Here is a 27,817-nt window from a genome sequence, read left to right on the forward strand (position 1 = left end):
TTTCCTCCCGCCAGCACAGCTATAGAATGCCATATCCGCGTTAATAACATTTGGGAATTGCTGTTATTTCCATATTCCCATATATCTGTCTCTTTCTTGCTGTCACTCTTATGCCACATGATGCTTGCACTGCTCTGTATCTTGTTTCAGATTTTTTCACCTTTCTCCAATCGTCTCGTTCGACGCACATGCGCAGTTCTTTACGCCGGACCCAGCCCCTTCACCATATAAGGCACTACTTGCGGACCTGGCCATCTTTCACAGTGCAATGAGCTCCGCTCCTGACAGCCAGAGTGCAGGTACTAATATACTGCCTCCCATTTAGAGACCACAGTTTGATGTTTCTCTTTCTGGTCTCTTGGATCCACTTTACCCTACTATTCTTATGCAATCTGCTGTATTGTCTAAAACTCTTCTTATACTTACGTTGCACTTACCTTGCTCAGACTTGCAACTCTTATGTCACTCACTATTACTTACAGTGGCATATAAAAGTTTGAGAAACCCTGGTCAAAATTACTGTTAGGCTAAGTTCACACTAAACGTTCTTGCAGTGTTTTTTTATGCCTTTTTTTAATGCAAATTTTCAGCTGCACTTTACAGTACCAGCAAAGTGTATTACATTTCAGAAATCTCATACACACAGCTTGTTTTTTTTGTCTTCAGGATTTTGTGCTTTGAAAAAATGCACCAAAAACACAGATATCAGGTTTTGAGCTGAATAAAGATACCAGCTCTAAAATAACAATAAACCCATATAATTGGTGACTCACGGTAAACTACTGAACAAGGAGAAGACAGAGTCAAAATACTAAAAGAGTATAAAGTTTGTATTTATGTTGCAAAAATTTTCACAGAAATATACAATATAAAGTAATGTTTCCCTTTTATGGGTACAATGTGATTAAATCCATAAGTGAATATAAAGGGCCGGGGTATTGGTCAGGAAAAGGAGTAACGTTACATGTGAAATAAATAGATTTGATCCCTGTTCAGCATCTATATCAAATGATACTCACAGACTCAGTAATGCTCCATATACACTAAAAAAGACAGCAGTCTAGTGAAGGAGCACTGACTGCTTGTCATGTAGTATCCATAGTTGTAAGCTGCACATGTTATGTGAGGTAGAAAAAAAGGGAGTATAATCTATAATATAACGCTGGGAGCGTCACTCTGTCCGAAGCCTTTATAGACTGCGCAAGCGCCGGCGCAGTCTGGACCCCACAGAGTGACGCTCCCAGGAGAAGGAGATCGCGGTATGCGTAAGCAGTGAATGCACACCGCGATCTCCAACGGAGAAGGAGGGACGAGCCAGGAGGGTGAGTATGTGATATTTACCTGTCCCCGTTCCAGTGATGCGCGCTGCTCCATCCTCCGCCTGCGACTGTTCAGTCAGAGGGCGGCACGCATTAACGCGTCATCGCACCCTCTGAACTGAACGGTTCAGAGGGCACGATGACGCGCTTAATGTGCGCCGCCCTCTGACTGAACAGGCAGAGGACCCGGAAGATGGAGCGGCATGTAGCAGTGGAAAGTTGGACAGGTAAATATAGCAAGTGCCGGGGGCCTGAGCTAGCGGCGACTCCGGCACCTGACCCCCCCAGTGCGCCGGTGTCCCCACCTGCTCAGCCCCCCAGCACTCGGCGCCCAGCACAGCCACGCACAGCCGCCCACACTCATCAGAGCCACGCACAGCCGCCCGTACTCACCACCGCCACGCACAGCCGCCCACACTCACCAGAGCCACGCACAGCCGCCCACACTCATCAGAGCCACGCACAGCCGCCCACACTCACCACCGCCACGCACAGCCGCCCGCACTCACCACCGCCACGCACAGCCGCCCGCACTCACCACCGCCACGCACAGCCGCCCGCACTCACCACCGCCACGCACAGCCGTCCACACTCACCACCGCCACGCACAGACGGCCGTACTCACCACCGCCACGCACAGCTGCCCGCACTCACCACCGCCACGCACAGCCGCACGCACTCACCACAGCCGCCCGCACTCGCCACCGCCACGCACAGCCGCCCGCACTCGCCACCGCCACGCACAGCCACCCGCACTCGCCACCGCCACGCACAGCCACCCGCACTTGCCACCGCCACGCACAGCCGCCCGCACTCACCACAGCCACGCTCAGCCGCCCGCACTCACCACAGCCACGCTCAGCCGCCCGCACTCACCACAGCCAACTCAGCCGCCCGCACTCAGCATCGCCACGCGCAGCCGCCCGCACTCACCACCGCCACACACAGCCGCCCGCACTCACCACAGCCGCCCGCACTCAGCACCTCCACGCGCAGCCGCCCGCACTCAGCACCGCCACGCACAGCCGCCCACACTCACCAGAGCCACGCACAGCTGCCCACACTCATCAGAGCCACGCACAGCCGCCCACAGCCGCCCGTACTCACCACCGCCATGCACAGCCGCCCGCACTCACCACCGCCACGCACAGGCGCCCGCACTCACCACTGCCACGCACAGCTGCCCGCACTCACCACCGCCACGCACAGCCGCCCGCACTCACCACCGCCACGCACAGCCGCCCGCACTCACCACCGCCACGCACAGCCGCCCGTACTCACCACCGCCACGCACAGCTGCCCGCACTCATCACCGCCACGCACAGCCGCACGCACTCACCACAGCCGCCCGCACTCGCCACCGCCACGCACAGCTGCCCGCACTCGCCACCGCCACGCACAGCCGCCCGCACTCGCCACAGCCAACTCAGCCGCCCGCACTCAGCATCGCCACGCGCAGCCGCCCGCACTCACCACCGCCACACACAGCCGCCCGCACTCACCACAGCCGCCCGCACTCAGCACAGCCACGCGCAGCCGCCCGCACTCAGCACAGCCGCCCGCACTCACCTCCGCCACGCGCAGCCGCCCGCACTCAGCACAGCCGCCCGCACTCACCTCCGCCACGCGCAGCCGCCCGCACTCTGCACAGCCGCCCGCACTCTGCACAGCCGCCCGCACTTTGCACAGCCGCCCGCACTCTGCACAGCCGCCTGCACTCTGCACAGCCGCCCGCACTCTGCACAGCCGCCCGCACTCTGCGCGCAGGATGGGAGCAGCACATGATAGGATGGGAGCGCAGGATGGAACAGCACATGACAGGATGGGGATGCAGGATGGAGCACCACATGACAGGATGGGGGTGCAGTATGGGAGCATATGACAGGATGGGGACGCAGGATGGGAGCACATGACAGGATGGGGATGCAGGATGGAGCAGCACATGACAGGATGGGGGCGCAGGATGGAGCAGCACATGACAGAATGGGAGAGCAAGATGGGAGCAGCAAATACCAGGATGGAGACCATATAACAATATAAATGCTCGTCGCCCGGGCATAGAACGGGTTCAATAGCTAGCCAATAATAAGAGTAATTACCCATGATTTGTGTAGATCTGGCCAAGACCATGGCCCGCTCCCCAACGCACATTTTGTGTAGCTACCGCTTCATCAGGGGGCATCACCCATTTCCGAAAGTCATCTCAGGCTTTCGCCTTTCTGGCTTCACTGCAGCATCGCTTTAATTTGTCTCCTCACTGTTGTGTGACCTGCCCACAAGCTGGAATTCAACCTTTCATATGCTGGCAAAGCTTAGTGAGCAGCAGGGGGCAGTGTCTGAATTCCAGTTTCTCAATTCCCATCAGAGTAACACTCAACCCCCACACATAACAACTGCAGAGTCGGTGTGGATCGCTGACATATGTGAGGTTCTTCAAAACTTTGAGTACTGCACCCGGATGGTGAGGGCTGATGCTATTATCAGCATAACCATCCCCCTGCTCTGTCTATTAAAGCGTTTGCTGCAGAATCTCAAAGAGGAAGTGTGTGCTTGCCAACCTTGTGAAGACTTACAGAAAATGTTTGACCTCTGTCATTGCCAACAAAGGATATATAACAAAATATTGAGATGAACTTTTTGCTAATGACCAAATACTTATTATCCACCATAATTTTTAAAATAAACCTTGCCAAGTCAGACAAGGTGATTTTCTGGATTTGTTTTCTCATTTTCACTCTCACAGTTGTGGTCTACCTATGATGTCAATTACAGGCCTCTCTCATCTTTTTAAGTGGGAGAACTTGCAAAATTGGTGGCTGACTAAATATTTCCCCCCCCTGTATGGCCTGTAGAGGAGGAGGAAGATGAGACAATGCTTAGTGAGGAGGGGAGGAAGGTTAGTGTTCATCCTGGTGAGGACACTGGATGTTTAACTCTTTGTAGTCTACCACACATGGCACAGTTCATGTCCAGATGCCGTTCCCAAGACCCTTGCGTTGAAGACATTTCATCCACGATGAACTACTGGCTGTGCACCCTTCTTGACCCTAGGTACAAGGAGAAATTTCCTTCTCTCATGTTGGAGGCAGATGTGCCATTTCCAGTGCATGCATGCCAAATGGCCGTTGTGGAAGACTTGCTGAAAGGATTACCCTGAGACAAAGCAGCTGGCAGAGGTACTGGCTCTTTTCACGCACAAGGATTACAGGGGAGGGACACGCACGCCAGGTTCAAATCGGGGGGGGGGTGTCCACTTACAGTGCCATTTTCATGAAATCGTCACATCAGCAATGGCTATCTGTGGATGTTACTATGACGAGGAGGGACAAGTTGACCAAGATGATTAAGGAGTACTTAAGCGATGATACCAGAGTCCTTTTTGATTCTTCAGTGCCCTTTAACTATTGGTTGTCCAAGCTGCACTCTTGGTCCGACCTCTCCTTGCATGCCTCGGATGTGCTGCCATGCCCTGCTGCAAGTGTGTTGTTTGAATTGGTTTTTAGTTCGACAGGCCTGTCAACTGAAAATGCAGAAAGGGTGACTCTTCTAAATTGAACAAGGGCTGGATTTCCTCCAACTTTGTAAGTCCTACGGATGACAGCAACCTAATCTAAATGCAGCCCAAATGTTCTTTTTTGGAAGTTGTCTTAATGTCCATGCATTATTATTCAAACCCATTTTGTTCAGAAAATCACGTCCTACTCCTCCTGCTTCTCCAACAAGTACTTAGTGGTCAAATAGTGTATGTTTATTCCATGTGGGTAATGGTTTAAAAATTTTGGAAACCGTTGTACATTGTGCAATGGTGAAACTTGTACTCCCTATCTCTAGCAACGATAATAACTGCAAAATGTATTATGAGGTCCCCATCATAGTCTCTTTCAGCCTGTATGATACAGACCCCTTGGATAATTTTTGGAAACCTTTATACATTGTGCAATGGTCAAATTTCTACTCTTAATCTCTATATATTCTATTATTATCATTTTTTTATTGAGTTGCACTTCTCACGGTTTCTTTAATTGTGTATCTGGGAGCCTGATTTTAATTTTTGGGTCTGCACTTAGACATTGTGGAACATCAATGCATTAATATGCTCCGCACACTTCTTCAGGTTTCAGCCTTACACAGAATAATAATATGAGTAATGAAACATGCTCTAAATGTATGCTGCTAGTTCAAAAATCTTACCCACACATCCCTTTCTAAAGGAAAATTTGACATAATATCTCCGTTAGCAAACGCCATATACTGCTGACATATGCAGCAACCCAGTAGGTGGGCGGAACACCTGGGTGCAAAATCTGTGTCTGAGGGTAAAACCACTGGCCCTTCCCCTGTGTAACGTCTTTCCCAATCTATGAAGCAATCAGGAAGCAGGTGCTGATGGCTCTTGCCCACAACCTGCAGTTGCACAGACACAACAGTCAGCAACCACGTCCAGTTTGTTGTCCCAGCACAGTGTCCAGTTGTCCCTTGTCAGCATATATGTCTCTTCCCAAATTGTTAGTTAGATAGGGCATACATATTCATTAGCAATTTACATTGTCCCGTGGTGGACAAAGACCATTGCTGGCATTTCCAGGCTCCTAAATGAGACTTGTGTCTCTTTATTAAACTGTCGATTCCCTTAAATTTTTTAAATTTGGGTACAAAAAAATGGTGGTGGAAAATTGGCCAGTTTCTGTACATTTTAAGCAGGTCTAGGAGACTGGGTTAATACACTCCACAGACCCATTCAGGCTGCAGCCTTACACATATTGGAACATGGTCATTGCCATGCTAAGGCTTTTACCTGAGCTCTGTAGTACTGCCTGTCAACTGAGTAATACACTCCACAGACCTTGTCACTCTCTGTGACATATCTTGCAATTACTTCATTGATGCTCAAAACCATGCAAAAGAGAAATTCTGCCTGGTTGGGTAGTTTTCAGAAGAAGTGCAAAGGCTTGTGCAGACTGGTCAATGGCACTCCTGTGTCTTTCCCTTGAGGAGGCTGCTTCCAAGTTAAATGAGGCTTGTATGTGTTCCTGACATGGGTTTCAGGCCTGACAGATGAACCACAATACAGGTTCTCGCTTGCACACACTGTATTCAGAATTTAATTCTAATTCTTTTGGTGTCTGGTAGAATTCAATTTACTGACATTGATGCTGCTCCCACAAGTCCTGTATTATATTCACCTTACAGTGGCTTCACCCGCCATGACAGAGGCTCCATTGGGATCCGGTGGCCAAAATGAACTGTGGAGCTCACAAAACTTAAGTTTCACAGCATCTGCTGGCCCTCTGCAAACATCAAGCAGGGGCGGCATAATGACATGGCAGTGGATGTGGTGATGGTGTCGGGCAAAGACCAAAATTTAAATGGGCATGTTTTAGCTAGCAATGTAAAGTGATTGGGACAATGTATTCCACTATATAGCTAGCAATTTGGGATGAGGGAGGGACATCCCAAATACAGGAGAGAAAGATCTCTCCCAAATGTATGATACAGGGCCACCTGAGGGTCCATTCCAAACTCAGGTTTTACGGCACCACCTGCTGGCCTTCTCAAAATGTCAAGTGAGGGCCGCATAATGGCATGGTGGTGGACGTGGTAGTGGTGGCGGGCGAAGGCCAAAATTCAAATGGGCATGTTTTAGCTGTCATTGTAAAGTGATGGGGAATATGTATTCCACTATCTAGCTAACAATTTGGAATGAGGGAGGGACCTCCCAAATATAGGAGTGAGAGCTCTCCCAAATGTATGAAACAGGGTAACCTAAGGACTCATCCCAAACTCAGATTTCACAGCACCTGCTGGCCCTCTGAAATTGTCAAGCAATGGCCACATAATGACATGGCAGTGGATGTGGTAGTGGTGTCGGGCAAAGGCCAAAATTCAAATGGGCATGTTTTAGCTGGCATTGTAAAGTGATGGGGAATATGTATTCCACTATCTAGCTAGCAATTTGGAATGAGGGGGGGACCTCCCAAATATAGTAGTGAGAGCTCTCCCAAATGTATGATACAGTTTCCACCTGAGGGTCGTTCCCAAACTCAGGTTGGACGGCACCACCTGCTGGCCCTCTGAAAATGTGAAGCGAGGGCCAGGGCTATAGGCCCAGGATGTCTCAGCAGCCACACAACGTAAAGAGAAGTCAACCTCAGCCATCCACAGCTATAGTACCAATAATCAGTGGGCTAGAACAGTTTGAAAATTCAGAATGTGGCAACTCATTGTTTGGGCAGAAACCCTTAGAACAGGTTCAAAACTGTCAAGGGACCCACAGAAGCAGTGAGCATATACAGTAAAGATGTGGTGCAAAGGCAGGAGGCAGAACAGAAGGGCAGTACTCTCTTTCAGTGGCTTTATACTCTGGTGATTAATGATCTTGTGTCTGGGGCGAAACAGACGAAAAGAAGCATACCCGTAGCAGAGCTGCACAGAGAAAATGCTGAGGAACCGTCAGGGACGGTCTGACCCGGGCCCGCGCTTTGTGATCATGAGAGTAACGCAGGGAAAGAAAAGAAATATTGTTTTGTGAAACCCATTGTAAAGAATGTGAAGTCTTTGGATGTGCTGTGTAACTGAACCAGTAAAGTTGTTATTGTTGAAATTGATTTGGACTGTGTCTCAGTTTCTCCTGACTCATCTGGAGAGGATCTCCCACAGCAGAAAAGAAAATTTGAAGGAGCTGGACCTGAAGGCACATGTATTCTGACAAATGGAGAATAAGTTTCTGAGAGGGGAGGCCAGGACACGAATGCCCAGGTGTCCTCGGCCATGACTACGGCCCTGGGCCAGATCCTTACATTAACATCACCATAGCAATGGGTCCCTTCCTCACTCTTGCTCTGGAGAACTTGGTGAAACCATGTATCTTCTCTTCACACGTTGCCTGTTGGCAATAATATGAAACTGAAATTCAGAAGTCTAACCTGAAATTTCTCAACAAAATGTACGGAAGGGCCTTTTATTATACTGAAGTATTTTTATGTGGCATAGGAACACCCAGGGAGTTCTAGAAGCTGGTCTTCTAGGTTTTAGCTCATCATCAGCATGGGACTTGCATTAGAAAAAGGAATTTGTAAAGCTGGAATAGCCACTTTAACTACATGTTAAAATTTTCTTAAAATAATACACTACATTAACATATATACATGTCAGCAGATTGCATGGACTACAGTACCCAATATAATTAAAAAGAGGAGCACTGACAGCTACCAGGAAATATTCACTGCCTATCTGCTTCACAAATAGCATTGTACATGGACATGGCTGCCGATATAGCTGCATTTAGCATCTTGGCTATCTTAAACATTCAGCGCAGAATAACATTAGTATAGCAACATATTCTCACTGTAATCTGATTTGGCAGTGAAAGAAAATCACAGTATTCAAAGATAGGTACTGTAGTATGCATTTATACAGTTCTATAATGTCCAGGTTTGTGCTACACAGCGATACAGTCTTCTAACTTACTGTTTGAAAAACAGTGCTGCGACTAGCAAGTTCCTTCAGATATTGTACAGTAGCATCTTTATCTTTATATCTAGTCTTGTGTCTTATTTCTGTTTTATATTACCGTGATGCCTGATACAGAGAGATGAATGAATCTTTAGAACACACAGGGCCCAATTCATCATTTGCGATTTTATAAAGTCATTTTTCATTTTTTGTCTGTTATTCGCTGATGTCTTTTCGCACCAAATTCATCAAAATGGTGCACTCAGTTCATTAATTTTGAGCTAATAAAAAAATGCTCTTTGCTTTTGTCTTTAGATATTTTTTTTTAAATTTTTAGCTCAAAGACTACCATGCTTTTCTAAAATGTTGCAAAATTTGCACCCAAATTTCAGTCACATGTTAAATCACTCCAGGGGGAAAATGGAGTACATTTCCGTCAAATTTTGTATGTTTATGAAACGTTGCAGATTAATCAGACAAACCCTAAACTCGGCCCACAGCGGTTAGCTTAAAAACAAAGATAGAAAAAAATGACTTAAAAAAGTTCAAATTTAAAGTTGACTATAGCGCAAAAAATAAAATTAAAAAAGGAGGAAAGCACACAAAACTCAACAAATAACTGCAGTAATGAATCTGGCGCATAGTATATTGACCTGAATCCATGTAAATATCAAATCAATTCAATTCAATTCAAATGAGCTTTATTGGCAGGACTAAGTAGATGTTAGCATTGCCAAAGCAAATGGTAAAAATAGGGGGACGGGGGGTAGGGAGGCATATAGAGGTCCAGGATATATCAGGCTCCTTTTAGAGGACTGGGGCATGTCCAGGGTAGGGTATAGGAGTCCATATCTATCAAATCAGTTCTCTTGTATATATGAGTAACTACGGTACTTAGAAAATCTATTATACTTTTTTATATAAATTATGCTAATCTAATTTTTCCAGAATCACTTAGAGTACAATACAAATAATCCAGTATAAACTGTATAAACATGACTAAAACACTTTTGGACCATCTTAGAAGTGCATGTATGGCCTGGTATGGGACTACATTGTGCAATAGTTGTGCTAAAATCATGGAAATATTTTGTGGCAACCTTGCATTCACTGCAAAAAATCTGACCAGCGTCAAATATCTGGCACTTGTCGAAAATGTCATCCAACATTTTCTTTCTTAGGCCATGTGCACACGTTGACTGAGTTTTTTTTACCTCAGTATCTGTAAGCTGAAATCAGGAGGAGTGGAACAATCAGAGGAAAAGTCTAATAGAAACACGTCACCACTTCTGTATTTATCACCCAATCCTGGTTTTGGCTTACACATACTGAGGTAAATAAAAATCACCAAATACTCAATATGTGCACGTGGCTATACAGGAAACTACTGAGGTGATATTGTAGTCAATGTAATCCTATAATTATCCTGTGACACATGGGATTAAATATTAAGTGGGCAGCACAATCATCAGAGAGCCCCTGTGCAAGGACAGGATCTAGCCAATATCTTATCATAGAACACACCATAAAGTATTTTTAACAATTCTCTAGTAATCACAGGCCCTGAAATTCATTACCTCAATGGTTTACATGCAATCAAATAGACAGTAGGAAGGTGATATGAAGGTGACACTAGGGCTCCTTACCTATAGTCCATGAGCCGGGCCAGATATCGGTACCACCCGGAGTGACTAATTTTCTTTGGTATTTTTAGGTAGATGCATGTCTGTAGTTTATTTTTTGATATGATAGCCCTTACATATACGTAGCTTATTAACCCCTTCAGCCCTAGGCCTATTTGTACCCAAGTGCCTAAGCCAATCTGACCTGTGCCACTTCATGGGCTAATAACTTTGGAACGCTTTCACCTATCCAAGCCATTCTGAGATTGTTTTCTCGTGACATATTGTACTTCACGTCAGTGCTAAATGGGAGTCAATATATTTTACCTTTCTATATAAAAAAATGCTAAATATTCGGAAATTTTGGAAAAATCGGCAATTTTTTAACTTTGAAATTCTCTGCTTTTTACAAAAATACTGATACCCCCCATAATAGTTATTAATTTACACTCCCCACATGTTTACTTCATATTGGCATCATTTTGAAAATGAAACCTTATTGTTTTACGACGTAATAGGGCTTATAGTTTTATGCGCAATTTTTCACATTTACAGCAAAACCCACTTTTCAAAGGACCAAGTCACTTCTGAAGTCACTTTAAGGGGCTTACATAACAGAAACCACCCATAAATTACCCCATTTTGCAAACTACACCCCTCAAGCTGTTCAAAACTCATTTTTAAAAACTGTTAACCCTTTAGGTGTTCCACAGGAATTTTAGCAGAATGAAGGCGAAATTTCAAAATTTCATTTTTTTTCCAGATATTACATTGTAATCCAATTTTACCTGCAACCTAGCAAGGGTTAACGGCAAACCCAAACTTGGTTACCCTAATTCTGCAGTTTATAGAAACACCCCACATGTACTCGTAAACTAAAGTATGGGCACACAGCACAGCTCAACACGGAAGGAGCGCTATGTGGTTTTTGGGTGGCGGATTCACTGGAAGAAATCTAGGGGGCCATGTCACATTTGAAGGCTGCCTGAGGTACCCCCACAGTGGAAACCCCAAAAAGTGACCCTATTTTGGAAACTACACCCCCAAGGAATCTTTTAGGGGGTATAGTGACCACTTTGACCCAACCAGTGTTTCACAGTAGTTGGAAACACTTGGTTGAGAAAATGGAAAAAGTGCATTTTTTACATGAAGGTGTCATTTTAGGCTCATTTTTTTATTTTTAAGAGGTGTACCAGCAAAAAATGCACCCCACTATTTGTTCACCAATCTCTCCCGAACACAACAACACCCGATATGTTGTCGTACACTGCAGTATTGGGGAACGGCAGGCCTCGGAAGGGAAGGAGCGCCAAATGACTTTTGGAGTGCAAATTTTACTGGAAGAAATCTAGGGGGCTATGTCACATTTGAAGACACCCTGAGGTGCCCCAACACACGCACACACACTGACACATACACGTTCTGTGCTGAACAGGACTCTCCGGTCTTCTCTGCAGAGCTCCTATCTCCCTCTGTAGAGGCTGACACCTCCCAGGCAGAGCAGTGAGACTACACAAGCTGGTCTATGAAGCACTTATGAGGCTTGCTTGGAAAAACTTCCTTCCATGGCTAGAAGAAAACCATGCAAGGGACCTTCACCATCTGGATGAAACACTGAAGAACATCACAAACTTTCGCATCAGTGTGTCGCAGGGATCCTTCGAAAAGCTCTTGGATAATGAATCTTGCACACTTACCCTGAAGCTCTTTCAAGTTTATCTTGAGACCCTCAGAAATGAACAACTCTCAGCATTCTGGATGTCATACTTGGACATGGTCGAGACCATGCTGGCCCTGGTTCGAGCTTCAAGAGAAGGCAACTGGATGCTTCACCTAGGAGCAATCCGACAGATGATACCATGGTGTTTTGCCTATGACAAGGTCAACTATGCCCGATACCTAACCTATTACTATGCCACAATGTCTCGGCTGCCCATAGAACACCCAGAGGTCCATGAATACTTCATGCAAGGTGGCTTTTCGGTCCAGATCGGTAGCAAGAATCCTTTTGGACGAATTCCTGTGGACCAGACCATTGAAGAGACAATCAACAAAGACACCCAGACACCAGGGGGCACAAAAGGCTTCAGCCTCAAAGTTGGAGCTGTTTCCAGGTTCTACCTGACATCAGAGTACCGCAGTATGTACTTGAGGCAGCTGAGGGCCCTGGTAGGCCAACAATATACTGACTTCAGCCATTCAGACCTACAGGTGTCTAGGATTAGAAGAGATGAAGCCGATGTCCAATCTTTCGTTCAACTGCTGGAGACAGGTTGGGTGAACCCCTTCAACAAAGAGCATAATGGTGAACTTATCAGTTTGTCAACAGCGACTGTAGCACCACCAGATGTAGCCAAAGACCTTCAAGGGGCATACAGTATAGGAGAGGATGCATATCAAACATTCAAGGATGAGCGTTTGGGTACCGATAAGCCAACTACATTGTTTCATGACAAGATGACGAAGAACAAACTTAAAACGTTCTCTAACATCCAAATGAAGACACGCAGACAAGGTCTTGGCAAGGAGGTAATTTTGAAGGCTGACAGAAACCTATTTGGCCAGATGATACTTGTAGCTGAGAACAGAAAGCTACAAATGAGTGATGTCTTGACTCATCCCCTGGGTCCATTGCCATGGGCACTTGCCAATGGTGATGGGTCTATCCGCAAGACCAACAAGGCTGCCCTCGCAAGGGAGTTGGAGAGGAATGCTCGTCCTGCAGAAGTGATCCCCGAGCCCTCTGCAACCATCATTGATGGGATGAGCCTGGTTCAGAAACTGAAGGGAAACAATGCAACATTTGGCCAGCTAGCAGGCACAGCAATGAGTCGCGCTATCCATGAGGGTGCTAAGAGCAAGCGCATTGATATTGTCTTTGACGTCTACAAGGAGACATCCATCAAAGATACAGAAAGAGTCAACAGATATGAAGGCACAGGGATCCATTTCAAGAACATTCAACATGGGCACAACATCCAGCAGTGGAAAAAGCTTCTAAGTAGTTCCTCCAACAAGGCAAGTCTCATAAAGTTTCTGGTAGAAGAATGGAAGGCGAAACACCACAGGGAGAAGCTTGAGGAGAAGGAGCTGTATGTCACATGTGAGCAGCTCTGCTTTAAGATCACCAAAGAACAGTGGGAAGAGGCTGCTGACCTTAAGTCAAATCAAGAAGAAGCAGACAAACGCCTCCTTCTCCATGCTCTTCATGCAGCAGAATCTGGTTACAAGTCGGTCATCATCACTTCGGAGGATACTGATGTCATGGTCCTGTGTCTGGGCATGTGCCACAAAATCCCATCCCACCTGTTCCAGAAATGCGGTACACAGAACCGGACAAGATTCCTGGATATCACCACTCTGAGCCGAACATTGGGAGGCAGCGTATGTGATTCATTGATTGGTATGCATGCATTTACAGGCTGTGACACCGTCAGTGCATTCGCTGGCCGTGGGAAGATGACGACACTCAAGCAGTTGAAGATGAACAAGACATACCAGGATGCCTTTCAGGAAGTTGGTCGTTCATGGGAAGTGTCTACCGAACTTTTTGAGAAGTTACAGGAAATCACCTGCCACATGTACCTGCCAACTACCCAAACAACTGAGGTAAACAGGCTCCGTTATCAGCTGTTCTGTGCCAGACGTGGAGTGGTAGAGTCAAGTCAACTCCCTCCTTGCCAGGACTGCCTTTTCATGCATGCACTGCGTGCAAACTACCAGGCTGCGATCTGGAGGAGAAGTCTGCAGAGCCAGCCATGGGTTGCAAACCCAACAGACTGCGGTTGGATGATAGATAACGACGGAAAGCTTGTTGTCAAGTGGATGCAAGGGGCACCAGCACCAGAAGCTATTATACAGCTACTGTCCTGCAAGTGTGTGCGGTCATGTGAACTTCCTCAGTGTACTTGCCTCAGCAATGGCCTGAAGTGCACAGACATGTGCAGATTACAGACATGCCAGAACAAGGGTACTGAAGACGAGCCAGTAGAACAACAGTCAGATTCAGAGTCCGATGTTGAAGATATTATGGAGTAACATATATATATATATATATATATATATATATATATATATATATATATATGCACATGACATGTTCAGTGTGTATTTACATAACTTGGATTAAATTTTGTTACAAATACTACATCTAGTCACTCCGGGTGGTACCGATATCGTCATATTTGGTTCTTGGCTCATGCTAAAATTCCTGTGGAACACCTAAAGGGTTAACAGTTTTTAAAAATGAGTTTTGAACAGCTTGAGGGGTGTAGTTTGCAAAATGGGGTAATTTATGGGTGGTTTCTGTTATGTAAGCCCCTTAAAGTGACTTCAGAAGTGACTTGGTCCTTTGAAAAGTGGGTTTTGCTGTAAATGTGAAAAATTGCGCATAAAACTATAAGCCCTATTACGTCGTAAAACAATAAGGTTTCATTTTCAAAATGATGCCAATATGAAGTAAACATGTGGGGAGTGTAAATTAATAACTATTATGGGGGGTATCAGTATTTTTGTAAAAAGCAGAGAATTTCAAAGTTAAAAAATTGCCGATTTTTCCAAAATTTCCGAATATTTAGCATTTTTTTATATAGAAAGGTAAAATATATTGACTCCCATTTAGCACTGACGTGAAGTACAATATGTCACGAGAAAACAATCTCAGAATGGCTTGGATAGGTGAAAGCGTTCCAAAGTTATTAGCCCATGAAGTGGCACAGGTCAGATTGGCTTAGGCACTTGGGTACAAATAGGCCTAGGGCTGAAGGGGTTAATAAGCTACGTATATGTAAGGGCTATCATATCAAAAAATAAACTACAGACATGCATCTACCTAAAAATACCAAAGAGAATTAGTCACTCCGCTTGGTACCGATATCGTCAAATTTGGTTCTTGGCTCATGGACTATACTAGGCCCCTGGAAAGCTACACATGGTGTGAATATGGCATTTCTGCCTCTGAAATCCTATATATGTAATTTTATGGGTCTTATTTTGCCCTTATTTATCCAAAGCACTGGTCCAAAAACTGCATCCACTAACTACTGCAGCTTACTACAGTACCAGAAGAGTCTCCTAGAGTACCACAAGAATGGGGCTCCAAATGTCCTACAGAGAAAACCCTGATTTTGGATTCAATTAGTAGTCACTTGGGTCTAGAGGTTATGAATATGCATATGTTTTGCCTAGCTGTGAGATGGGGCTCAGAATAATTTTCTCTGCTGGTCCCATTCTGGAACTAAATGAAGGAAGACATAACCTCAGGTGTTATATAGAGGCAATGCACTTGGACCAATGTAAAATAGACTCCTTCATGTACCAAAGACAGACCACACATACTGTATGGTTGACATCTTACACTACAATGCAATAAAACACAATACAGCAATGTACAGTGGATGACCTGTCATATTTCTTAAAGACTTCTGTAGACGTTGTCGACAGATTCAGTGCATTGGATGAAAAGCTTCAACCAATCCATAACCATAGACATTCATAAGTAGGCTTATGTATCCAGTACTGTATATCATGAATACGGAAGGGATTGCAAATATATTTCTCTATTACTTTCTATTCTTTATACAAAAATGATCTGATAATCAATTCTTTCTATCTTTCTGCAAATCTGAGATCTGGACCTCACTTTCTTTGAGATGTTAAAACAGGCCCATATCCATCAGTTATAAGCCATGCGGGTGCTTATTAATGTATTAAATAATCCTGTAAAGCTGATTTTTCATTTCACTGGCATTATGCATTAATCCTGTAGCAGGGGTATATATGAAACAGTGCGGCATTTTGGTATATTATAGGTTAAGCAGCCTGTCCAATCCATTCATTACGCAGCAAGTTCTCCTACAGATAACCGGTTGCTTTGATATTCCAGGTATATGGACTCAGCAGGAGTAAGAAATGAACTGAAGGTTTCCAGCTATGCAGTAAAAGAGGAGAGTTGGGTGGGACAGCTCAGTCCACGGCAGGATCTCACCACCTTCACCTGCTGCCCAGCATGAGGTTTTCAAGATATATCAAACGTGATGCCTGATGAAACTGTATGTGATCTTTTAACATCCTTTACATTCTAAGCATCAAGCTTCAAAACTCAACAAAAAGCATTATGTAAGTGTGGTATTCTAAGAGTACTTTATTATACAGAAAGAAAAAAGACATTGAGTCCGGTCTGTGAACTCCTAAGATTTTACTCCCTTTATGCTTCATGTTACACCTTTTTGTTGCAAGGTTTTACAATTTCATAGGTAATAAGATTCAAAATGGACATACATCCATTAACTAGAAATAAAAAAAGGCCCTTGTTGATCCAGAAAAAGACTAATACCCTTGGTATTCAATATTGGATTTACCTTACCATTAGCTGAAGGCACACATTCTCCGGGACCCTAAAAGGAACCTATCATGTCCCAAAACACTATTAGCCAGCAGAAACAAGCTAATCTGCAGGTTAATAGCATCAAACTGAAAGTGAAGCTGCCGGGAGGAAATTAACTTTATTCCTCTCAGCAGTCTTTGACTTTCAGTCGTAGAAGTGCGACAGACGCAGCTTCAGTCACCGCTCAGTATATAGTGAGCGGTTTCTGTAAGCACTCCCCGACACATTGACTGACCACCATCTCTATGGCGTATCAGTGCAGAGGCTACCATCAGCCAAATGTGTCAGGACATACTTACAGCTGCCGCTCACTGTATACCGAATGGTGACTGAAGCCACGTGGGCACACCTGTATGACTGAAAGACGGAGACTGCCAGGCAGAAAAAAGATCATTTTCTCCCAGTAGCTGGAATTTCAGAAAGGTAGTCAGACAGCTTTCCAACACTATTAATCTGCAGACTGACCCCATATCTGCAGGTTAATAGCATTTGGGGACATGACAGGTTCTCTTTAAGGCCTCTTTCACATTTCCATCTTTTGCTGTTCTTCGCAATGCGTCTTTCTGTGCAAAAAATGCATCCTGCAAAGTTGTCCGCAGGATGCGTTTTTTGCCCATAGACTTGTACGTCGGATCCTGCAATTCCTACCGCGCATGCGGGGCCGGAACTCCGCCCCCTCCTCCCCGGGACTTCAGAATGGGCAGCGGATGCGTTGAAAAACTGCATCCGCTGCCCACGTTGTGCCGAATTTTCACAACGTCCGTCGGTACGTCGCGCCAACGCTTTGTGACGGCCCCGTACCAATGGAGGTGTGAAAGAAGCCTAAGGCATCTTTTACATTTCCGTCTTTAGCTGTCTGTTGCAATGCGTCTTTCTGTGCAAAAAACGCATCCTGCAAAGTTGCCCGCATGTTGCGTTTTTCACCCATAGACTCGTATTGCCGACTGATCGCGACATATGGCCATACGTCGCGCCCGTCGTGCACAGGATGCATCGTGTTTTGGCGGACTGTCGTATCGAAAAAACATTCAAGGGCACGTTTTTTCGTATGTCGGATCCTGCAATTCCTACCGCGCATGCGCGGCCGGAACTCCGCCCCCTCCTCCCCGGGACTTTAGAATGGGCAGCGGATGCGTTGAAAAACTGCATCCGCTGCCCACGTTGTGCCGAATTTTCACAACGTCCGTCGGTACGTCGCGCCGAAGCTTTGTGATGGCCCCGTACCGATGGAAGTGTGAAAGAAGCCTAAGGCCAAAGGCAATGAATGAATGTAAGCCAAACTTTGGTTCGTCCAACAGCCATCTCTCTTAATTCTTCTGTACACATGCACGTTTGGCTCAGGTGAGCATACACAGGCTCTCAACAGAAAGAACGGAGTGTCGCCAGACATAAAAAGATATGCCAATGTATAACAGCACTGCAGAGGATGAAAGCACACTCGCAGGGTAAATAGGAGTCTATGGATACATTTGACATATGGGCAACAAGCTTTCAAATTTGCAGGGATAATGCTCCCTTACTTTAAACAAAATTACCAATTTCTACTGTTTTGTTAGAAATTTGATTTTTTGGCCAAAAAATACTTAGCATCTCTGTATTATACATAGTAGATATATCTCAAAAAATGAACATACAGTAATATAAAATTCTTAGTTGTCTGCATTTGTTCCTCAATCTATTCCCTATTTATTCCCAGAAATCTGCAAGCAATCTTTACTTATTTCTTCTTATTATTTTTTCATTATTATTCATATTTTCGCTTTCTCTTGTTTTTTTCAGTGTTGGTTTATATTTGATGTTCATTCAATTTAATATTGTCTGTCGGTATAGTTACCATTATTTCCTTTAATTACTTCACATATGCACTATGCATTGAGATATGAACTTGTTTCCATCAGATATATATTTATGTATATCTGGGTATATCTGTATATCTGGGTTTACACCTACCCAGTATAATTGATATTCATTACTATTATCCTTTATGATTCCTGAGATTATTTATTCATTCATTAAATTTATACCTTTTTGATTACCATATTTTTCTGACCATAAGACGCACTTTGTTCCTCCAAATTTGGGAGGAAAGTGTGGGTGCGTCTTATGGTAGGGATGTAACGTGGGGAGGGGCAGTAGCGAGTGGGATTGCACTGGGAGGCAGGAGGCAGAAAAATGTCCCTGCCGGGCTTCAGGAATCGGCGCTGGGGAAACCACATGGTCCTGATCATTAAAGTGCAGTGAATATTCATTAGCTGCTTCCCCGCCCACCTATCAGCTGAGCAGTGAGCCAGGAGTAGCAAACAAATACTCCTTCACAGGGACACACATGGTTTCCCCAGTGCTGGATTCCTGCAGCAGCTGGGGAGATCTGTGTGTCTGGTGGAGGAGGCAGGAGCAGAAGGGACCAGAGGGGAGACACAAGATCGCTGCATACCTGCCTGCCGGGGCTCTGCTGGGTGCTGAGTGCTCCAGCACAAGGACCTGTGTGATGTCAGGAGTGGATGGGCTGGAGCATCACATGGCAGCACAGAGCCCCCCTCTTCTTATGTCATCACAGGTCCTGCAGACACCACACTACAATCTGCAAGCTTCCTCCTGTGCTGTAGAGAGGCAGGGAGAGCTCTGTGGTGTCATGGGATGGGATGCTCCAGCATTTTACCTCACCACAGCTGGCTGGCTGCCACAATTAAAAGGTTAGTCACTACAACACACAATAAAGCACTCTGCCACTTCTGTGGTGAACTATAACTCCCAGTATGCCATATGATCTGCAGGACATGCTGGGAGTTATAGTTCTCCCAATGGGATCTCAAAGCAGCACTCCAGTGTTATTTTTCAGTGCTAGAGTGGTGCTTTAAATATAAGCCATGTGCCCCCATTCTTATACTCACCCTCCAGCGCCTTCATATAGTACTTTATAGACACCACACTGGTCCCGCAGCTCCATCTTCTACCCGCAGCTTCCAACATAATAACATACTATTATATATAATAACAACACATATAATAGTATGTTTATGTTATTAAATATTTTACCTTTTTTGCTTCAAATATTTTTTTCCCTTTTTTCCACCTCTAAAACCTGGGTGCGTCTTATAGTCCGCTGCGTCTTACAGTCCAAAAAAATACGGTAATTACTTTTGCTGGCCATTTGACACACCCATCCCTGCATGTGGGGATTCCCTAACAAACAGGCAATCCCTGCAAGTGTTCAGATTGTCTAACAGCCGCAAATCATGCAGCTGCGGGGACACAATCATAATCTATGAGCATGCCCAAGATACTCAGAGAACACCCAAGCATGCTCGGAAATGTCGAGTAACGAGCACACTCGCTCATCACTACTTATGATCACTATTTTTATTTACATCAGATATGACAAGTACTTTCATAGACCTTTACTTACATACATGAATAATATTAGCAGCAACTGAAAGCAAAGTAAATTCATGCAACAGGGGAAATGTGATTATTCTCAAAGCAATTCCCTCCTGTAATGTTTTTTTTTTCTTTAATGTAGTATAATATAATACAGGACAGGCCATGAAAACCAGAACCTTGTGTTTTGCTGAAAGAAAAGTTCAAGACCACATTTAAGATCAGCTACTATAAGGAAAAAGTAGAAAAAAAAAAAGTAAAATATAAGCAATGATGACATTTTAGTTCAAATGTATCAAAAAGCATCATAATAACAGCGATAGTCACTTCCGATTGGAGCCGTTCTAACAGTGTCGGCACTGGCTCTCCTCGGGCTCAGACAAATCTTATATCTGGAGGAAGTGAGCAGCTGTAGCTATCACTCCTGCAAGACGTAAGATTTGTCCGAAGGAGGGGAGAGTAAAGCAGCTGCTGATTGGCTGCAGGCCTCAAGTAGAGTAACAATGTCACATGAGCCCCAAGAGAGCCAATGCTGACACTACTGAAATGGCTCCAGAGGTGAGCATCAGTGTTATTATTTTACTTGGCGGGGGGACATAGTGATTGAGAAGGGGTTTTCTGAGTAGTGGACAACCACTTTAATCCAAGGGTTAACATACAACCCTTGGTCAAGGAGATATGAGATTCATAAGAATAACTGTAATTATTATAGTAATAACTGCAGGATTTTTATACTGCAAATTAGATATTTTATTTTATATGATTTGCTAAAGAAAACTATTAAAGATAAAACTTATCATATATTGTAAATATGGTACCTAATATTTCAGTTAACCCCTTGCCGACATGCGCCATACTAGTACTGCTCTGCGGGAACTGCGGTCCTGCAAACAGCTGTACTAGTACGGTGAATGGATCGCGTGGCTTCACGCTCAGGTGCGGATGTCAACTGTATGTGACAGCTGGCACCCCGCAGCAATGCCCACGATCATTACTAGCACCGATTGCGGTTAATTAACCCATCTGATGCCGCTGTCAGTAGTGACAGCGACATAGAGGGGTATTGTGCAGGGAGAGGGCTCCCTGCGCGCTCCCATGAGGACAACGAGATGCGAGGATGGCCGTGGGGTGCTTCTGGGTCCTGCAGGGAATGTGACTTCCCAGTGCCTGCAGAGAGCAGGACCTGAGACACTTCCTTCCCTTGCTGTCAGATGCTGCTTCGATGTTCTGCATTGCAAAACATCAGATCAGCGATCTGATGTAATACAGTAATTTCCCATCCTGGGACAATGTATAAAAGTTAAAAAAAAATTAAAAAAGTGTAAAAATATTTAAAAAGAAATCCCTAAATAAAAAAAAGAAACATATTTTTCCAATAAATACATTTATTTATGTAAGTAAAAAAAATTAAAAATAAAAGTACACATACTGTATTTGGTATTGCCGTGTCTGTAATGACCTCTATAAGGCCGGGGTCACACTTGCAAGTGTGATGCGAGAAACTCACATGACTCTCTCGCATCAATACCTGGCACTGCCGCCGGCACTCGGGACTTGAGTGCCGGGTACTGATGTGCGAGGTTCTCGCATCACACTCGCAAGGGTGGCCCTGGCCTAAAACTGTCCCACTAGTTAACCCCTTCAGTGAACACCGTAAAATAAATAAATAAAAAACAAGTAAAAAAACAATGCTTAGGAAGAATTCAGGGTTCTCGTTTTCGAGGCGTAAAATGTGGAGTCCTACATAGCTTTTTTTTCAGTATTAGTTACTCACCAAATGGTGATGTGGTCATTCAGAGGTTCTGTTTCCAGAATAGTGAAGTTGATGTGAATTCCATATCCTATTGGCACAGTAATGATCCAGGAACAATCCTGGGAATTTGGATATTGGCTAGGGAAGCCAGGAGAATACACGGAACCATTGAAGGCAGTGACATTTCCTCCACATGGAACTAAATAGCACAATAAAATATAGTAAAGTAATAATTTAATTAATTACTGTGAAATCAAAATGCTGAAATAATTATTATATCTTGCTTTAAATGTAATCAGCCACATTGCAGCCTTATATAATTTAAAGAGTAACCATTGTTTTAATTTTTATTTCATAAATCAACAGTACACATGAAAATAAGAAACTTTATATTATATCTTATCAAAGACATCAGCTTCTTTCTCTGCCGGAACTGATTAGTCATTATCAAAATTCTCAATTCTGAGCTAAATTCTGTATTCAGTGCAGTCTTTCCATTATTGAGAGGAGATGGGGGTTACTACTGATAAGAGTCTATGGAGGCTGCGGGAGGGAGGAGCTAGAGACAGAGCTTCCTCTCCCCTTCCTCCTATCTACATAGAATCTCATCAGTAGTAACTCCCATCTACTATTTCAGTAATGGAAAGTCTTCACTGAATCCAGATTTTATCTCAGAATTGAGATTTTTGATAATGACTGATGAATTCTGGCAGAGAAAGAGGCAGAATTCTTTGTTAAGATATATTATAAAGTTGCTTATTTTCATGTGTATTGATGTTTAAGATAAAAATTAAAATGATCGTTACGCTTTAAATGAAGGACATACATTTTAGTTTCCAATATGATGCTGAACATGTGCAAAATAGAAGATGGGGTTAAGAAGGAAAAATCCATCTTTATCCATATGAATGTACATGCAGAGGTATATCATCAATCCTATGTGCCCTATAGCATACTTTGGCTCACAGATCCCCCTCCCTTCTTACCTTATACCAAGAATTGGACTTTTTTAAGTTCCTACATTGTTTCTGGGGAGAATCAGGCTTGCAGCATGCCTTTCTCCCCATGTTAACAGTCTTGCATTTCTTGCCAAAGTCCCTTTGTAAAGCCACTCCCAGTATTGGGGGTATCGCCAACGCTTCCAGCCACAAATATGACCCCCTTTTGGATCAATTAATGTACAGGCTCATAGACAGTCATCTTTTAACAATTGCATCTTCCCGGTATAATATACTAAACTTGTTTCAACAGTAAAGGGCACAGGGTCCCTTTATTAATTATTTGCAAGCTTAGGATTGCAATCAGTCATGCTCCACTGTGGATAAACTATTTTCTTAATTAGAAAAATGCTTCCCTTTTTGAGCGTCAGGCTCCCATGCCTAGGTGTAATAACAGGCTCTTATTGTTCTTTTTAATAGATCGCAGTTTGGTGGGCTTTCACTCAGTCCCTCTGGCTTTCAAATGCTCTATTTACTTGTCTTGTATCCTTCCATTCACTACTTTCACCCTAAAGGTACCGTCACACTCAGTGACGCTGCGGTGATATAGACAACGAGCCGACCTAAACTAGATCGCTGGAGTGTCGCTGTTTAGGTCGCTGTAGAGACGTCAAACACAGCAACTCCAGAACGATGCAGGAGCGATCCAGTGACGTAACGGCGACTCACTTCTCGTTCTCGCTGGTTGTTAGCTCCATTACATCCATTGTTAGCGTCGTTGCTTTTGATGTCAAACATGACGATACACGCCGACCTGGCGACGAAATAAAGTTCTGGACTTCTAGCTCCGACCAGCGATGGCACAGTGGGGATCCAGATCGCTGCTGCGTGTCAAACACGAGATTGCTATCCAGGACGCTGCAACGTCACGGATTGTTGTCGTTCTCATTGCAAAGTTGCTGAGTGTGAAGGTACCTTAAGGGAATGTGAATGCAATGTCTTTTTCCACCTGGAACCCACCTTAAAAAGCAATAAAAAAATGCCAAAAAGAACGAGCATATGCATAATAATGTTAGCAAGACTTGCTGTGCATATGTTCCGTCATTTTGCACATTTTTTCAACTGCTTCAGGGTTTTAAAGCTGTGAAGTAGGTAGCAGAAGTGACCAAACCATTCATCTGGAGGCTTTCTTGGAAGCCACCACTATAATATATATGGAAAAAACACCCACACCAAAGATGCTACAAAAGTTGCCCGAAAAGATGTAAGAAGAGATTCAAGGAAAACCCCTCTGGTGTTATCCGAATCATCTCCTGCTTCAAAAACAATGTGGGTATGGTGGTGTCTAAAAGACACCATGTGCACTTACCCTTAGTGTTAACGCGGCATGCTGAGTACTTACAGATTAAGTAAGATGTGAAAGCTAACACATGACAAATGCAAGAAAGTTAAGAGTGAAGCTACTGATTTAGCTAGTAGGGCCACCTACCACTATGCAATAACCTACCTTCACACCTCGGAAATGGGTGATCCCAGTTTCTATTGGTGCCATGCTGACATGTCAAAACTGAGTAACCTAATAGCTGGTAACCAGGAGAACATTCAAAGGAGATTGATTGTCCCACATTGTATCCAGCTCCTCGAACCACACCATGGGGAAATGGTTCTGGATCTGGACACTCTTGAAGCTCATAGGCTGCAGAACAAAAGAGAAAATACAATACATTTTACAATATATATTTAATTTATGTATCCAAAATAGCTTTCATAAATACATTGACAAAAAGGTTTAATAGATTTTTATATAATTTGCCATTTCTAAAACGGAGGTTATGAGTAGCTTGACATTTTCTATTATGTATGACTTTCTAGGTGACAAATAAAAACTGATTCATAATACTCTCACACATAAAAATCTGTACATTTTTCTTGCAAACTACTATCACTGGATAAGAAAAATGATAGAACTATAGAAGAAGTCCTTTTAATGCAGTATTTTACCAAACTATTGATTGTTTCCTTAGATCAATGAAACAATTCTTCTACCAAGCAACTTCTACAATAGTGACAATACTCCTCACTATACAATGAAAGACGGAAAATCAAGTATTAAACACAGGCTACACATATTGTATCTAACTCATATTCTACGCTTAAGGTTTTCTATGATTCCTTCTCATTTCAATGGCTTTAGCATTTATTGTAACATTACATAATGGCATTATCCCAAGTAATGGAAATGACTCAATTTCTTAAATTGAAATTTGTTAGAAGTACCTTGATATTCTAGTTTGAAACCAGGTTTGTTCTGAGAGTGGTCGCTGTGGAAGTATATAGAGGTTTCATGGGATGTAGAAAGCATGTTGCCAGGTGTCTCAGACCCACTGAATCGTCCAATAACACTGCTGGTTTCATGTGGGCCGTTGCGGATCTCCACAAAATCATGATTGGCTTCGCTTGAGAAGCTAAGAAACTGAATGTGCGCTCCTATAGCAAGTGCATAAATAATAGATTACTTATACAGTAAGATTTTTAAACACAGTCCAGGAAAAGTAAAGGAAACACCTAGGCACTATCAACATTGTTTAAAGTGGAGTTGTCAGCAAATGCACATGTAGCATCGTGAAAATAAGCCAGTGACAAACTGGTGTTCTACTAAAAGTTCCCTCAGCGTGGAAAACAACTTGCCAAACCAAATAAAATGGAAAGCGTCACTCACTGTATAAAATCACACAATTATTGAAGTCATGTGGTCAGGGAGAGAGGATGAGCAGATGCAGTGGATCAGATGATGGCCGTTTCGCATATAGAGATGTTTCTACTGGTGTTACAGACCTGTAGAAGTGTGTCTCCATATGCAAAATGGCTGTCTGACCAGCCGCATCTGCTCATCCTCTCTCCCTGACCGCATGCTTTAAAGGACTTCAATAAATCTGTGATTTTAAACGTTTAGTGCAGCTTTCTTTTCCATTTGGTTATACTATATTTTTTACTTTTTTCAGATTAAGCTCACAAACCATAAATGTACAACAAGGGAAAATACAAGTCTTACAAATGAAAAAAACCCGTAAAATGGTATACTTTATTAAATAACAAACAGGAAAAATTTAAAAAAATGTATAATACCCAGAAAAATAGCCTCAGTAGTAGAACGGTCAAACACTAATAGGGGACTGATCCCTCCGAAAAACACACATGTGTCTGGACCAAAAAACGGCAACCTCACTTACAGAAAAAGATTTTTGCATGTATCCAAATTCACGTATTAAACAATATCAGTGATACACACGTGTTGTCCTAAACTTAATATCAAAAGTTGTGCAGATATACGTGAGGTATCCCTAAAAGCTGCAAAAAAACCTAAAGATATATGCCTACCTAGATGCGGAGGTTAGCACCCTAAGAAAAAAAACGAGACTGGCGCCCCCGCTCGTGCGATGGCTGTCCCTAATCTCCTATCTATTCCCTATAAGCAATATAGTAGAAATAGGAATTTCAATCAAAAAAGATAATTTTTCACATTAATGTACACTCTGCACCCCATCTTGACTGAAAAAAAAGTCAGAAATGTCGGAATTTCTCCTTATTGAACAAGACACAAAAAAGTCTAAAACATTTGATATGTGGAACATAGAATGAGCGCTTGAGTGCTGGCTCGATTTTAATAATAATTCTACCCCACTGAATTCTAATGAGACAAGACTTAAATGGTTTATTATTAAAGCCAAAGGTTCTCTGGAGGTTCCAGTCATTTTTACTGCAAAAATAATGATGCATGGTGTGCTATTCTTGCTGCCAAATCGTCGGAAACCTTGGAGCAACCTCTATCAGAAGGGCCAAATGCAGATGTGAGCGTAGTCTAAGTGACAGAATGTACTTACAGAATAGAGAGGTGAAGCAAGGAGGCAGGCTAACTGCAAGGTAGTGACCCCCATATTGTCAAATATCAGGGAACCAGCTACCATAGTATTTAGGAGTTGAACACATCCAGAATTTTTCCTAACTACTATATATACAGATACTTTGCTGTTAACCACCAATTCATGGTCCCCAAACCATCTAAGATATGAAGTACAAAACACAAGCATTATTTTAGATTTTTATTTTTACATAAAACATCACTAAAAATATGGCATGCCATTAATGGAACAATGAAATTAAAGAGTTAATTATAGTCACACCTCTTTATAGCCTCGCATTAATTAGCTGGTATAACTATGTTGTGCTTCACGGCATACTCGTAATTAATTCCGCACATTGACCACATTAATATTTAATCCATTCAATTTCTCTGTGTGAGTATGTAAGAAGGAAATGGGTATGGATTGTGTTACGTGTCTGAATAATGAAAAGTTCCAGTATTGTCATTTATTTTCATTGTGATTGTTTTAACTATTGGTTTTATTCAGAAATTCATGTAAACAGGATTTTAGACCCCTGCCACTGGCATAGACCCTGTAGGGTGACACACAGTCTATATGATCTGTAGGCACTACATAAGTAGAGTCTATATTATCCATAGGCACTATATACACAGAATCTACAGTATATTATCTATAGCCACTATGTAGGCAGCATTTATATTATTCATAGGCACTATATAGGCAGAATCTATATTATCCATAGGTACTATGTAGGCAGCATCTGCATTGGGTACAGAAAGTATTCAGACTACTTTAAATTTTTCACACTGTTTCATCGCAGCCTTTTGGTAAATTCAAAAAAGTTCATTTTTTCACATTATTGTACACTCTGCACCCCATCTTGACTGAACAAAACAAAAATGCAGTAGGGAGATGGGAGAAAGTTCCACAAAGTGTCAACTATCACTGCAGCCCTCCACCTGTAGGGCCTTTATGGCAGAGTGGCCCAACGGAAGCTGCTCCTCAGTGCTAGACATATGACAACCGGCATAGAGTATGCTAAAAAACACATGAAGGACTCCCGGACTATGAGAAATAAGATTCTCT

At 43.4% G+C, this 27,817-nt stretch overlaps 1 protein-coding gene across 2 annotated transcripts in view; it reads right to left on the reverse strand.

Annotated features, from left to right (window-relative positions):
• Positions 1-27,817, reverse strand: part of CSMD2 (CUB and Sushi multiple domains 2) — a 1,405,803-nt gene that overhangs the window by 102,545 nt on the left and 1,275,441 nt on the right. For both annotated transcript variants that reach the window (XM_077296071.1, XM_077296070.1), the window contains 3 exons: positions 25,125-25,334; positions 24,355-24,543; positions 21,931-22,108 (listed from right to left, as the gene is read on the reverse strand). In XM_077296071.1, the coding sequence (XP_077152186.1) occupies positions 21,931-22,108; positions 24,355-24,543; positions 25,125-25,334 (577 nt within the window). The remainder of the gene's footprint in view (positions 1-21,930; positions 22,109-24,354; positions 24,544-25,124; positions 25,335-27,817) is intronic.

This window comes from Ranitomeya variabilis, chromosome 3, assembly GCF_051348905.1.
Source record: "Ranitomeya variabilis isolate aRanVar5 chromosome 3, aRanVar5.hap1, whole genome shotgun sequence".
NCBI lineage: Eukaryota > Metazoa > Chordata > Amphibia > Anura > Dendrobatidae > Ranitomeya > Ranitomeya variabilis.